Here is a 15,234-nt window from a genome sequence, read left to right on the forward strand (position 1 = left end):
ACAACTGATGGTTGCAGAGAGACCATTCGGAGGGTACACGGAAACAGTAAGACAATACTGGTAAGCATGACAGGCAGTGTTCCCAGTGCATCAGAAGCCTAACCATTGTTAAGTTTTTTGTAGGCCTTGTGGCAAAGAGGCGTTTTGAGAAGGGATGTGGAGGAGGGTAAAGAGGTAGCTTTGTAGATATTTATGGGTAAGTCCTCCCAAGTGTGAACGGCAGCATGGGAGAGAGCACAGCGATGCTTGTTTGAAATTTAACAAGTGGGCAACGTAGGCTACCATAATGGTCTGAGTGAATGAGAGCTGATTGGTAGGGTGGGGATAGGCCATCAAGTGTCTTGAAAATGAAGACAAACAGCTTAGGTTCAATGTGAAAGAGAAGGGGGAGCCAGAGGACGAATATAAAGAGAGGGATAACAAGTGACTGGCTAGAAATAATCTTTGCAGCACCATTCTGAATGGATATGAGTAGGGCAAGACTACATTTGTCAATTCAGAGAGAAGGATGTTGCACTAAAATCGACAGATGAGTTGGTGAGAGCCTGAATGAGAGTTGTAGCTCTCTGGATGGATAGGAAAGGAAGTACCTTAGATATGTTATGCAAGAATCTGCAAGACTTAGTCATAGCCTGGATGAAAGGATCTAGAGAGAGGTCTGAGTCTAGCACGATGTTCAGTTTAGGGGCCTGAGTGACAGGCAGGCTGGTTGTGTTGTGCACCATGATTGAGAAAGAAGGTTGCAGGGAGGAGAGACTTGGAGGGGGAGAGATTAAGAGCCATGTTGAGCTTGAGCTGACAGGTAGACATCCATAAAGCCATGTAATAGAGATGGACTGAGATTTTATATTGGACAAGAGACAAGCCAGAGTAGAGAGGGAGACTTGAAAGTCACCCGCGTAGAGAATGGAGCAGAATTTGTGTTTGTGAATGAGATTACTCAGAGATAAGGTGTAGAGGAGGAAGAGAAAGGGACCAATGACAGAGCTGCATAGAGCCCTCAGGGAAAGTTGGAGGTGGGATGACGAAGATCATCCCAAGGACACACTGAAGGAGTGATGAGAGGCAGAAGAAGAACCAGAAGGGGACAGAGACATGTAAGCCAAGGGAGGACAAGATTTTGAGAAGAGGAAGATGGTCAACTGTGTTAAAGGCAATTGACAGGCCAAGGAGGATGAGGATGGAGTATTGGTTCTGGGCTCTGACTAGAAAGAGATCATTAGAGACTTTGGTGAGAATATTTTCAGTGTAATGCAGGGAGCAGAAGCTGATTTGAAGAGGATCTAGGCTGGAACTGGAGAAGAGGAACTCCAGACAGCAACTGTAGTCCCCGTTCAATGAGCTTAAAAGGGAAAAAGGTGATGGGGCAGTAGTTGAAGAGGAGAGTGAGGTCAAAGGTGGGTTTAAGAAGGGAGAGATTACCCCAAGCTTGATATTGTGAAAGGAGAGGAAACAGAGGTTTTGCAAATGAGTAAGAGGAGGAGATGAGCATGGGTGAGAGAGAGATCCAGAGATGGAACAGGACAGGATCACTGCAGCAAATGAAGGGGTTAGAGGAGGAGAGCAGGCAAGAAACCTCTGCAACTGTGAATGAGGAGAGAGTTGTAAGAGGGGAAAGAAAGGAAAACAGAGAGGAGGGGGAAAGTCACACAATTTTCTCTTGGAAGAAATTCACAAAATACACTAACACACACCTTATACACTTGAGCATATATTTGAAATAACTTACATTAACTAGGAGAAATAAGTGCATCCGGAGAAGACTAAATTAGAAGAGTTAAATTGCCTCACCTGCTGCCATCCCAAGATGTAAGAATGTAGACAAAATAACTCAAAGTTCAAAGTCCACTGGGGGCTGTTTCTATTAAAAGTCCTTCACAGCTTTCTTCTTTGTTTCAAAAGAATCTGAACATTTTTGGCCAAAGCAGGATCCAAAATTACTGTGCATTTAACAAGACTGTTGAAACAATTCTTTGTTGGCACAGCACAGTGCTACAAAACATTACATTCTTAGAATGTGGACATTGTACAGATTGTCAGGCACAGGAATAATTAGAGATGACGAATGCTGCAGAATCTAGAAGGTTAAATCTTTTCCCCTCCCCACATCTCTCAATTTTTTAATTGAAGGTAAATGTAGCATTTGTAAAAGATACCCAAACTGACATGCTAGAAAGCCAGTCTTCAAATGACAGGTGCAACATAAGAAAGCTATTCACCCACCAATGTCAGTGAGCCTCCAACTTTGTCCTGCAGGGACCATATATAAGGGACGAGAAGGACATTCAGTCTCTGTGCTGATTCAACCCAGGGCTCTTATCTAGCGATTGCCAATACAGAGAACTATTAGTGTCAGTTGCACAGGAATGTTGTCATGTGGACTATTGCTTTTTTTTGGAACAGTATTTTGATCAGAGAGCTGAACCTATATTTTCAAAATTAAAAAGGTATGTTGTGGGGGGAAGGGAGAAAATGACAGAGAGAGAGAGTAAAAAAGAAACCAAAAAACCCAAAACTACATTCCAACAAATATCAACTCAGAACAAAAAAAAAGATAGAGACTCAAAATTACCAGTTCCATTTCCATCTAATCCTTGTAAATAAGGAAAACTGTCCACTTCCCAAGGTGAACTGGCTGCAGTTAGAAATGCTGTCAGATCACTGTAGCTGGTGTTCTCAGGCAACTTTAGGGCTCTTCTTTGAAAATGAACTCGTGGTTGAATCCGTGCACCTGTGAAAATTAAAAGGTGACATTATCCAAGGAGGGTAGATTGTTTAGGAGCTTATATTTATACCAAACAGCCCTTTAAAAATGCATTTAAAATTTCCATTACAAATTAAAATCTTTCTGTGATGGATAGATGCAACAATGAGCTACTATGAAGGTGAAGATAATATCATATTTTTGAATTAACTTTGCAATGGGTGATATTTTGTCACAAAGCGTTACTAGATAAAATGTACAAAGATACCTAAATACATTAGGGGTTTTTGAAAATATTTCCTCGTCTTACTTTAAGTTTCCTTGCATACCTCCAATAATGAATACTGGTAAAACTAAAACTTCCTTTTCAGGAAGGCCACCACTACCGCTATGCATTTCATAAAGACCCATGGGGCTGCTGACAGGTCGAATAGGAAGACAGCAAACTGGCAGAGGGTCTGGTTCATGAAGAACTTGAGAAACCTTCTGTGGCCTCGGAAAATGGAGATATGGAAATAGGCGTCTGTCAAACTAAGGGCAGTGTACCAGTTCCTGGGATTCAGGGAGTAAATGATGGAGGCCAGGGAGACCATGCAGAACTTCAGCTTTTTCAGATAGCTTTTGAGGCCGCACAGGTCTAAAATGGTTCGGAAACCACTTTTGACCTTTATAATAGGACAGTAAAAGTAAAAGGAGTAAAACCCCTTCCCTCTTAAGTCCTGAGGAACCTCCACTGCTCCTAGCTGGAGGAGGGCTTGCACCTCCTGGACTAAAAGTTGCTTGTGAGAAGGGTCCCTGAAGTGGGATTGGGAGGGAGGGTGAGGTGGAAACAAACTGGAGGGGTAAACCCCTCTTCCACCATGCTCAGGACCTGACTATCTGTGGTGATACGCGACCATGCTGAGCTGAAGTGGGATAAATGGTTTGAAAATAAGGGGCAGGATCTGGTATGGGAACTGGTACAATGCCCTTGGGCCCCCAATCAAAAGTTCTGTTTGGGGGCCCCCCCGAATGTTTGGGAGGGCCAGGCAGCAATGCTGATGAGGATGGGGGAAGTTGCCTGTGACTAAAGACACTACTTCGCTCCTTGTGTGGGTCCTGACAGGGCGGTAGAGCCGAGGAACAGGTGGGCTGTTGGGTTTGAAATGTTTCCTTGAAGGTACTAGGGCATACAGACCCAGGGACTTGATGGTGGCTCTGGAGTCCTTCATGCCAGGGAGCTTCACACCTGTTTGCTCTGAAAAGAGTAAGGACCCTTCAAACAGGATGTCCTGAAGGGACTGCTGGATCTCTGCCGGTAGGTCAGAGGACTGGGGCCAAGAGAATGGCCACCACAGACACCATAGATCTATCTGCTACATCCAGAGCAGCTTACAAGGAAGCCCTGACTATCACCTCCCCTTCTTCCAGAAAACTCCTGCCTGGATTCCTGAGGGAGAGCGTCCTTAAATTTTGACATCGACTCCCAGATGTTGAAGTCATACCGCCTTGTTGGTCAGAGATGTGAAACTTTAAACTGACAATAGAATAAACTTTTCTATCAAAGAGGTCTACTTTCTTTGAGTCTTTTGCCTTGGGGGTCAACCCTTGCAGCACCTGCCTGTCCCTTTCATTGGCTGCTGACACCAGCAGAGACCCTGGGGAGGGGGGGGGGCTAAGAAGTATAAGTACTCATAACCTTTGGTGGGGACAAAATACTTCTTTTCTGCCCTCTTCGAAGTGGGGGGCAGAGAGGATATGGTTTGCCAAAGGGTTTTAACTAAGAAGGGAGAGCCACCTTTGATGGGGCCACCGCAACCAAGAGGTTTGCTAGACTATACTAGGCTGTGGGAGGACCCTTACTACTTCCCTTTCCAGTCCTAGGTTTGAGGACACCCTCTTCAACATCTCCTGATGAGCTTTAAAGTCATTCATGGGGGATAGGGGGTGATGTGCCTGGCCCTGACACTACCTCATCTGGGGTGGTGGAGGAGGAGGCCTGCACAAGCAGGGGTTCCTCCTCTTCTTCCTCTGCACCATACTGATCCCGTGGGTCTAGGTCCTGAATGTTGGTATCAAAGTAATTACCGGAGTCTGGGTCAGGTGCCGTTCAGTCAGATGGAGGAGCCCTTCTCTCAGACACTACCAAGTAAGAGCATCTGGGGGGGGCTGGTAGTGGGGGGAAGCCCCCTACGTTCCAGAACAACCACTGCATTTGCATAGGCCAGTGCCTATATATAGATATCCCCACACCGAGATTCCCCATCATGTAGGGCTTGTGGGGGAGAGGGGAGGAGGTTATTGGTACGGATTCCTCAACTGGGTGCACAACTTTGACTCTGAGCCTTCCTCTAGGGACCACGGAGGTGTGGTATCCATCAATTCCAGGGGTCAGTGCTGAGGATCTAGGGACTGATGCCAAGGTGGGGAATCCCACATTGATGCTAGCAGGGATGGTACCTCTTGATGCTAGCTAGAGGTTGGTACTTCTAGATGGTACCAGTGGCCCCAGTACTGAACAGGAGCTCAGGGCAACATGCTCCCTTCTGCTCACTGACCGAGGATGCTGACTTTTGGACTGCCAGCAATGCTAGTACCGACAGCGCCAGCAAGTCTCTGATCACAACAAATGCCTCCAGAGTGGACAGCACCGCTATCTCATTAGCGCTACGCTGTCCCTGTGATGGCTGATCCAGGACCAAACTCAATGGAATCTGCAAACAGGATGGTGTCAACCATACAGCCTGTTGAGTGGTGGCAGAGGGGTGGCCAGACTCAGGTTGCACTCCACTGCCTTCCCCAGGCTTAGCCTTTTTTAGAGTGGGGGAACGCCCCCTATCAGCCAGTGACTGGGAATGGTGCCGAGAGTCCCTTACGACGAGCAGAGCACTCCATACTGATGCAGAGGTACTGGGTGCTGAGTCTGACTGGTTCAGCTCCGAGTAGGGTCTGAACACCACCACCATCAGGAGTCACTTTCACCTGGTCTCCCAGTCTTTCTTCATACGTGATCTGAACTGGCGGCAGATCTGATAGTGATCCTCGATCTGAGTTTCACCCAAGTACTAAAGACAACTGGAGTGTGTGTTGCTCAAAGGCATGGCCTTGCCAGAGGAGGCGCAAGGCTTGATGCCTGGAGACCCAGGCATGCCCGGCTCCAGGAGCGGAGGAAGCTCCGCTAATGTAGTGAAAGTCCAACTAACTATTTACAACTACTAACTGAAGTCCAAACTGAGAAATAACTACTGGGAAGAAGAAAAAGAAGGGATGGAGTGACAAATGAGAGCCACTGAGAATAGCCTGCCAAAGCAAAAGGAACAGAGAGGGTGCTGGGTCAGCTGGACCCTTTATCCTAAGCCACAGGCGTGTGGCACCAGAGGGCACGAGAGCTGACCCAACAGGTACTACTGAGGGGGAAATTTCCAGTGACTGTGCACGCACTCAGTGTTGCCAACTCCACATAACAGGAAGTCACCAGACAAACCCTGAAAAGTCGCTAGATGTAGCTGTTTAAGCACTCTAAATGAGTAAAAAATGTCCCTAAACAAAATTCCCAGAATATTATATATATATATATATATATATATATGTGTATGCAACCAGGCAAGCTCAGAATCTGAGCCACAAGGTTAGTGAAAGCGAAAGCCAGAGCCAGGAGGAAGAGGACATTTATGTGACCTGAACTCAGCGCTGCAGGGAGCCAAGAAAGTAGATTTTAAAACAAAAATCCGCTAGCCAGACCCTTTCCCAATCCTGTGCTTCCAGGGTTTGATTTCTGAAAACAGCTGGGCAGCTAACCCCAGGCCAAGACTGGGGAAGGAGTAAAGGGGAGCCAAAATCAAGCTAGTTCCACCTTTGATCCTGTAGTAAGGGCTTCATCCCTGGAGGCACAGTGCCCCTAGCCCCATTGGAGCACATGGCCCTGTCTCATCCCACCCCACCTTCCATCCATGTGGCTCTCCTTGCTGGCTAACCTGCTTCCCCCACGCTGCCTGCTTCATTAGCCATCTTCCACTGCATCACAGGGTTCGCTATCTACTACGGAACAGCAAGAAAGAACACTTCTGGGTTAAAAACAAGCCCTGGCTAATGTGCTGCTCTCTCCAAAGTGCACCTCGCTTTAGCAAAGTATTTAATTAGCCTCCAGAAACTTCTTTTCCTCGCCTGCAGATTATGGTGATCTCAGCCCAAGAAGCCCTGGAATGCGATTCCTTCCGAGGACATGCTCAATTGACATGTAATGACATTGACTTGGCGTGCAAAAGAATATAGTAAGAGGAGCATAGAATGGATTTTATTAACACTATTGAGCTGCTTGTGAATGATTTTGTGACTATAGATATTGGTGACTTCTTTCTCTGAATGTCACTGTAATTGTCAATGAAAGTCACCAGATTTGACACTTATTTTCTTGCTAGAGAAACCAAGAAGTCGCTAAATCTTGTGAGAAAGTAGCTAAATTGGCAACATGTGGAACGGACATGAGCAAGCATTTGAAGAATAAAAGGGTTAGAAAACCTGATCTATGAGGAAAAGGTTAAAAAACTGGGGTATGTTTAGTTTTATGAAAAGAACGGTCGGGGGAAACCTGATAACAGTCATCAAATATGTTAAGGGCTATTATAAAGAGGATGGTGATCAGTTGTTTGCCATGTTTACTTGATGACCTCACAAAGTCCCTTCCCACTCTATGTTTCTATCGTTCTAGTGCAAACACCTCCATACCTTAAATCTTGCATAAGGACTCATTTTGGGTACTCAGAGTATGGGTATACGCATCAGACCTACGCAGCCACCGCACACGGCTGCAGTGAGGGGACAGATTAGGTGAAAAATGTACAAAGATCTTTTGGCTCTTACACTCCAGCCCATGGACAAGGAAAAGCTACAGTTACTATACCAGCCCAGGTTTCAGAGTAGCAGCCGTGTTAGTCTGTATTCGCAAAAAGAAAAGGAGTACTTGTGGCACCTTAGAGACTAACAAATTTATTAGAGCATAAGCTTTCGTGAGCTGTAGCTCATGAAAGCTTATGCTCTAATAAATTTGTTAGTCTCTAAGGTGCCACAAGTACTCCTTTTCTTTATACCAGCCCAATTCACTTGCCCAGGGTTAGGAGAAGATTGGTTTCCCCAGATCCTTAACACGCCACACATATAAAACTAGATTCCTTAGACTCTGTGTTCAAGATTTCATCCTTATTGTTATCCCATTGTGTGCATTATTAGACACTCATCTGCATTTGTTCAAAATCAATACACATGAACTGCAGGTTTTCCAGTGCACCAGGATTTAAGACAACTCCACGTAGTATTTTACATTTTAGTCTCCTTTAAACATCCACGTTAGCAATAGCCTTATTCAATGGATTCTCACCATTCACACAGTTTTGCAGCACACAGCAAGGCCCCATCTGCAAGCTTTAAGACAACAAGCAAATGGAGATTTAAAACAGCTGTTGAAGGCAAAACTACTCTATTCCCAAGAGCTCTTTTCCATATTCAAAGGATGCTTCCTAAGTGACACAGGATCAAGAGCCAAATAACGCTCTGTTCTGACTGTAATTTATGACCGTTCCAAGATGCCCAAACCATAACATGGATGGGCTTGTTCCAGCACTCTGTTACACCAGTTTTACACGTCACTTCACTGAAGTCAACCAAGTTACCAAGTGATAAGTCAAGCGCTTTATTTTTACAATTGCTTAGGGCACTAACCAGAAGACTAGTCCCTTCTCTCAGTTTTCTTTAATTAGTTTCCAGAAATGAGTTATTGTTACAACAAAACACAGAATTTCACAGAATTCAACTTTGCCACGAGCAAAAACTGCAGCATCTGTCTACAGATGGATGTAAACAGTTTAGCTTTAATTTCATCCGCCTACAAAGTAAACACTGATCACAGGCACAAAGCTTTATTTGTCCAACACAATTGTATTGAACCTTTAAAAAAAAAAAAAAAAAAAAGCAACATTTTGAAAGTTTTGCAAGGAAAGCTGTAACGCTCAGTAAAAAAAGGGGGGGGGGCTTAATCACTGGAATGTTTTTGAAATAATTGTACCAGTTTCTTAAAACTAATATCATTTTTAACTGGTTAAACATATTTCTGAAACAGGAAGAAATCTCTCTTAGCCAGTTTCCAGGCCTAAATGGAAAACAGCAACATTACAGACTAAAGACATTAACTTCAATGAATTCAAGGGAATATGTGCAATATGATAATAGTTGCCGCACCTCAGGGACAGATCTGTTCAAATATTCAACAATCTCTGCCCGCACTGCTTTGTATATGCATATGTTCCATATGGATAAGCATCCACAACAACAACAAACAACAAAAAAGAAAGCAGAATTAGGATTATCTCTATAACAGTTCAATGCAAAAATTGCAGGATTTTAGGCTGCAGTGTATGGATATAATTAAGATTAATCAGTCAAGTTGCCAAGTACCAGTATTATATTTCTGAAGGGTCACGTAATTAAGAAATAGAAAAGAAAGTAATTCTTTATTGAGCCTGTTAACAATAATTTATTGAGAATAATAAATTATCTTTTATGGAAACTCGATATAGCACAGCCTTTGAGAGCTGCCAACTTGTTACTGAAAATATTTTTACAAAGGGGCAAAAAATTTCAAGTGAATCTCAGTTTCCTCAAATACTATAGATTATACAGTTGGTACAAACTGTGTCTTATAGCTAAACCACAGGACTGAGAAAACTGAGTTCTTGATGACAGACTGGCTATGTGACCTTCGGTAAATCACCTAAGATCTTTGTGCCTCGTTCCCCCGCCCCCACAATCCGTAAAATGAGTATGGTAATATTTACCTATCTGTACCATTCAAATGCAGGCTTAATTCTGTAAGTAAGATGCTTTGAAATTCTATAGTGGAAAGAGTTAATACATATTATTAGTGGAAGATATGCATATTGCTAAGGCCTTCTCTACACTGGAGAAATGTATCAAGGTGAAAAATTTGTGTCTCTAATTAACTGAACTGCACTTTTGGTTCTAAGTACAAAAAGCACCACAACCAATGGCTCAGAGGACCAGCAATGGGCACAAGTTTCTCCCAATCTTTGAAGAGACTCTGTAGATCAAGTCCCAGTGTTGATGTAACACTGGCACAAACAGTGGGTTGTCAACTTTCATAGCCATCATTTTAGTCAGCTGTCAGAGCTTACAACTCCTTAAGCTGGCAACATTCCTTATTTCGTCAGCCGAGAGTCACCTCTCTGCCCCTCCCCACATGCTATTATCCCCTCCTCAGAAATGATTTAAGGCAGCCCTTAGTGTGAATGCCAGGTCAAACCATAATCCACCTCAGGGCACGCAGTGTGGAGTCACTGTTTGTGTTTCAATGTGTGCAAAATAACCATTTGAAGCATGATTGGCCTAGTGCAAGCGTAGGGAAGATATTGTAAAGAATGCCTGACATTACTTTTATGTATTAGTGGAGAGAGAAGATATCTATAGCTCCCATAAACTGAGTACTCAACCCTGCTTGTTGATAAACTGGTATTTTAGCACATTTTTAGATGTCATCACTACTCTGCATGACCTATGCTTGGCAAACTCCATCTGCGCAATTACTTCCAGAGTACAGCAATGGATTGTACCTTCAGCATGAAAATGAGGTTGGAAGCAAACTTGAAAACAAGCGTCGCAAAGGCATATTTAGGTGTTCATCTTATTAACTATTCAATGACAACTAGTAACTTCTATGCTGGGCAGGTTCTTCTGTACCTTTGATCAGTGCACTGTAGAGTTCCCAATCTGTATAGAATCTCAGTGGCTTGAGTAAGCCCAATTCAGCTCTTATGTTTATATTGGGGAAAATGCTGTTTAATTCTTCTGAAGTAACTGAATCTACACCAGTTTTACTTCAGTGTAAGAGAGAAGAATCAAGCCATAAAAGTTTTGGGTAGGGATTAGGGAGAGCCCTCCCAGCTCTTGATTAAATGCCTATGTTGTTCCTCATTCATGTTTCAATACAACAGAAATACAGATGTCCACTCTTGGTTTTTACAGAAAAATAAGGATATGAAAGAATTCTTAAGTTAAGAAGACAGCATAGGTCCTGTGAGCGGTTTTTACTTTGACAAGATGGGAGACTAGGTATCAGCCAGTTTCCATAGTTAATAGCATTTTGGATACTTGTGCTCCTGACTCTTTTCTTGAATCAGAATGTCTGAAAAAGAGGAAAAGTGGGGGTGGCAACCAGATGGGTGTGACGGGTACTGTTTGCATTTCTGTTTCTCACCAAGCCATCTTTATTCAAAGAGGCAAAGCAAGGAAAGCTGTAAGGAAGCTATTAGCCTCAATTTTCCAGAAAAAGATTTTTGTTGTACAGTGAATTGTGAGATTTGTTAGCAAACTTGCAGAAGAATGCGAATCTCTAACACCAGCACGCTAATAGAATAATGCTTGTTTCATTGTTTATCTGATGAAGGCTCTTGGGGTTCAAGGTCTTCTCCAATCTCCGCCTTTTATTAATTAAATTCATAACCTCAGCTCCCAAACTGCAGAATGCATGCACTATAGCTGGGTTGTTATACAGCCCTCTTTAACAGTGTCCCATCAGTTATATAATCTGTTTAGTGATTCTTCCACAGTGGAGTTCTCACTTATGAAAAGCCTATTGTGTCTGGCTGATTTCTGCCCATAAAAACATGTTAGGAAATCCTTATTATATTAATATTCCATGGGGCATAGCCATTTTACAGGATTACAAAGCAGTAAAGAAAAACATAGTTTTTCATTAATTTTCTGATAAGAGGATATTTAAAAATTAGATGAAAAACTACTGCTTGGTTTCCTACCAGCATGCACAGCTAAGATAATAGGCAGAAAGAGGTCGTGGCTTTAATTTAAAGGTTATCAAAGCATCTGTAAGAGCTTCATTAACAAACTAACCTCAGTAAATCAAATCATTATAATAAAATTAGACCGGATCTAATTTACAGTACTTGAGTGACAGATAAAGAGCTGGGTGAATTAACCTTCAATTCTGCTATTCAGCTGTACATTCAGAAGTCGCAACAGTGTGTCCACCTGACTGTTAGTGCCCCTATATTAGTTTGCATTTTTTGGTCATGTGATGAAGTCTCTATGCATCATACTTTATTCTTTAAATCCAACCACAATAATCACAGCAGTAAGCAGGAAACAAATTAGACTGAATAGCAGACAGAAGTTTTATAACTAAAGATGGTTCCATGATGCTGGATGACAGAATAAGAAGCCAATAAAGATTTTAGAACTTCCATCTCTAGCTCTATTTAATATACCAAAAGGTAAGAAATTCTGAGATAGAAGAATAGCAGAAATGCAGGGAGATGGACCAGAGCCCCTGTATATATAGAAGTTCAAACTGGTTAAAAATGTACTGACATGGTTACTGACATGTAGACAGGGGTGAACTTTGCCATAAAATAATTTAACAAAGTCATGATATAGATTAGGGACCCGGCTTTAAACGCTTAAGCACAAGGGCTGAAATCCTGGCCAACTGACTTCAATGGGGGCCAGGATTTCATCCACTGTTTTTAAAATATGGTTTAAATTCCAATTCCAACTTTTACAAATCTACAAACATACATACCTTGAAATCCTGAGACTATCTGGACTACGTCATCATAGACCATCAGAGTAGCCGATCGTTCAGGAAGAAGTCCAAGGCTCAGAGAAGAAAACACTGTAGAAGGAAAGTGGTTTGAGTGGGATATATTTGAATTCTTTTTTAAAAAAACTTTATTAAAAAAAGATGCCTAAATCCAAGATTCTCTCAATTTTGTTAACAATTCTCTTGAATACAAACATTTTTTTTCTCTGTTACCCTTAGAAGGACAGTCAGTCCAAACCACTATAAAAAGACTGAAAAGCAAATATTTTGTATACACAAAATTGCTCCAGTGTGTTTTATAAACCAAGTAACTAGGTTGGCAGAGTAATTTGTTATTGATCCAAACACCACATTTCATCTTCTGCCTCTAGTGAAGTTGAACACACTTGAGAGGAAGTAGAGTACAAAACAGAAAATTCAGAGTCAGGACTCTTGGCTTCTATTTCCAGCTCCACTAATGACTTAATACGTAATCTTAGGTAAAACCTGGAATCCACCTGTGCCTAAGTCTATTAGTCTGTAAAATGATTTTACTTACCTCAGAAAGATGTAGTAAGACTTAACTTGAAGTATTTTGAGATACTTAGATGAAATGCACTATAAAAGTGCAAAGTATTGTGGTGATTCTGTATCAACATGAGTTAAGCTTTTGTGCTTACCTTTTATTATTTGCAAAATACTCCCGAGTTTTTACAGAACTGATCCTGCCCACCCACCACCAGCCCAGGACAGAAGGTCCTATATGCAGCTGAACCAGTCAGATTCTACTATGTGGTATAGAAAATGGGTAGGATGCAGAAAGTCTGCAGCAACGGATTCGCCCAGTGTGAAACAAAGGTTTTATCTGCCTTAGCACACATGAGTTTCTTAGGGGGATTGTATGGGTGGGCACTAGACACCTGCATGTCAAATCTCTGTGGTACATATCCCTTGCTCCATACGCAGCAGTCCTTGAGCATACTTCACCCTGCAACTGTAGCAACAGCAAGGAGCAGCTCTGCATCCGCTCTAGAGCTTTAGGGATGGGAGGAGGGAAAGAGGAGGAATTCCTTATGGATAGTATGTTCTTTGATGCAGGTGTTTTCTCTTAATCTGCCTTTGGAAAGGGCCTAAAATATTTTGTATACTACCACAAACTGAGGAAGAGATTTTTTTTAAAAGATCCTAAGTAATTTAGGACACTGGGCCCATTTACTTTTGGAGCTTTTGAAAATTTTCCTCTGAATTAATATTTTCTTTTACCGCAGCACCAATAAAGACCCTGTTGTAACCAAAAGTCCATAGCTTGAAACAGAAATCCAATGTGTCAAAATAGTTTTTAAAAGATGAAATGTTATTTTCAAATTAGGAGAAATACATTGACTGTGTCCGCTTAATAAAACATAACTCCTCATTCGCTCACATGAGCTCTGGTGAAATCACAGAATAAAACTGAATATAACTCAAATTGCAGCTATTTCATAATAAGAACTATCTTTTTAATATTCTACATGTCCAAGTGGATTTACACATCAAGCACATGAAAAGAAGAGCTATAGAGAAGGTAGTATAAAAGCCACACAATTAGAAAAACTGCTTGCTCTTACTCCAGTAATTTAATTTGTAGGAGTGAAAGCCAATGTAATTCAAGCACCCTGGAGAGCTGAATACAAGACTATGTGCCAATGTCTTTCCCATCACATGCTGAGCCACGGTGCATAGATAACCTTTGAACTTCCCTTGGGCTTTTTCTCAGCATGACAAATGAGATGCCCTGAGCTCTTTCTCCCAAGATGTAAATTCTAGTATGTCCTTTACATTAGAAGCCCATGATAAAATCAAGTAGTTTGGGAACATTTGGGGAACCAAAATGAAGACACATCAATGGCAACACCTTCCCTTTACTTTGGGTAATCCGAGTCCTTTCTACTGTGTTCTTGGGAGAGTTCTATTAGAACAACATAAAATTTTTGAACTGTAAAGAGCTGGCTCATCAGACAGAGGGATCTATTATACATATACACTGCATTTGATTACACAGCACCTTTCATGCTCAAGGTAATTCCCAAAGTCATTAAAAAAACCAAACATGAATGATATACAAGTATTATAAGTTGTGTCTCTTCTATTATGAACTTATAAATAGTTCAAACAATGTCTAAATGTATCTTTAATTAGAGAGGGAATTTTGCTGTGTTCATAAAATAATTTTAAAGATTCTCCCCAACTCCCTCCCCAATCCTTTCTCTCCTGCATCCTCCAGCTAAGCAATTTAAGCAGAATTTCCAACTAAGTGGCAAAATCATGGTAAATATTTTTGTTGATATTTAGACCAAGTTACTTTGTGCCCAAATTATGAAAATACCACCAACTCCTGATACTTGCACCTTAAGTTATTATAGGAGCATCACTAGATCAGTGGCTGCATAGCTTTTCAGTGTTCTGTTTTATTAGTGAATTTTCCTATCTCTCCCCCCAATATAAGATAAACACACTTGATTGATGCCTGGAATGGTATACCTGGTCTGTGAGGCAAAGCACACAGCAGATCCTGCCCCCTATACTAGGTATTACTACTATGTAAGTTTTAGGAACTTAATTGAGAAGTCACTTAAACTGTGGCCCAACATTAAGCTCCATTTGGGTGCTGAGCTCTGCATGTGTAGAATTTGATGCAAGATCAGAGCCTAAATATGCTGTTTGTTCACTTTTGGTATGTCACTCTGCTTGGACTGATCAATTTCATTTCTATTTTTAGTCCATTTTAGTTCACTTTCTGGTTCTCATGAACTAGGAGAGTGCTGCAACGTCTGGGTTGTAAACACCAACACAAATGTTTAAATTAAAAAATGTTCTTTATATTTTTAAAAAATAAAATATTTAATATTCAGTTTTGTAATTAAAAAAATCCTCCATAAAACTTACATATTTTGGGCCTACACTACTG

At 41.7% G+C, this 15,234-nt stretch overlaps 1 protein-coding gene across 1 annotated transcript in view; it reads right to left on the reverse strand.

The window, feature by feature from the left end:
• Nucleotides 1-15,234, reverse strand: part of FAM171A1 (family with sequence similarity 171 member A1) — a 132,162-nt gene that overhangs the window by 43,381 nt on the left and 73,547 nt on the right. Inside the window, exons 3-4 of the mRNA XM_043509385.1 lie at nt 12,288-12,380; nt 2,573-2,731 (exon numbers count right to left, since the gene is read on the reverse strand). Coding sequence (XP_043365320.1) covers nt 2,573-2,731; nt 12,288-12,380 — 252 coding nt within the window. The remainder of the gene's footprint in view (nt 1-2,572; nt 2,732-12,287; nt 12,381-15,234) is intronic.

This window comes from Dermochelys coriacea, chromosome 2 (assembly GCF_009764565.3).
Source record: "Dermochelys coriacea isolate rDerCor1 chromosome 2, rDerCor1.pri.v4, whole genome shotgun sequence".
In the NCBI taxonomy this organism is placed as follows: domain Eukaryota; kingdom Metazoa; phylum Chordata; order Testudines; family Dermochelyidae; genus Dermochelys; species Dermochelys coriacea.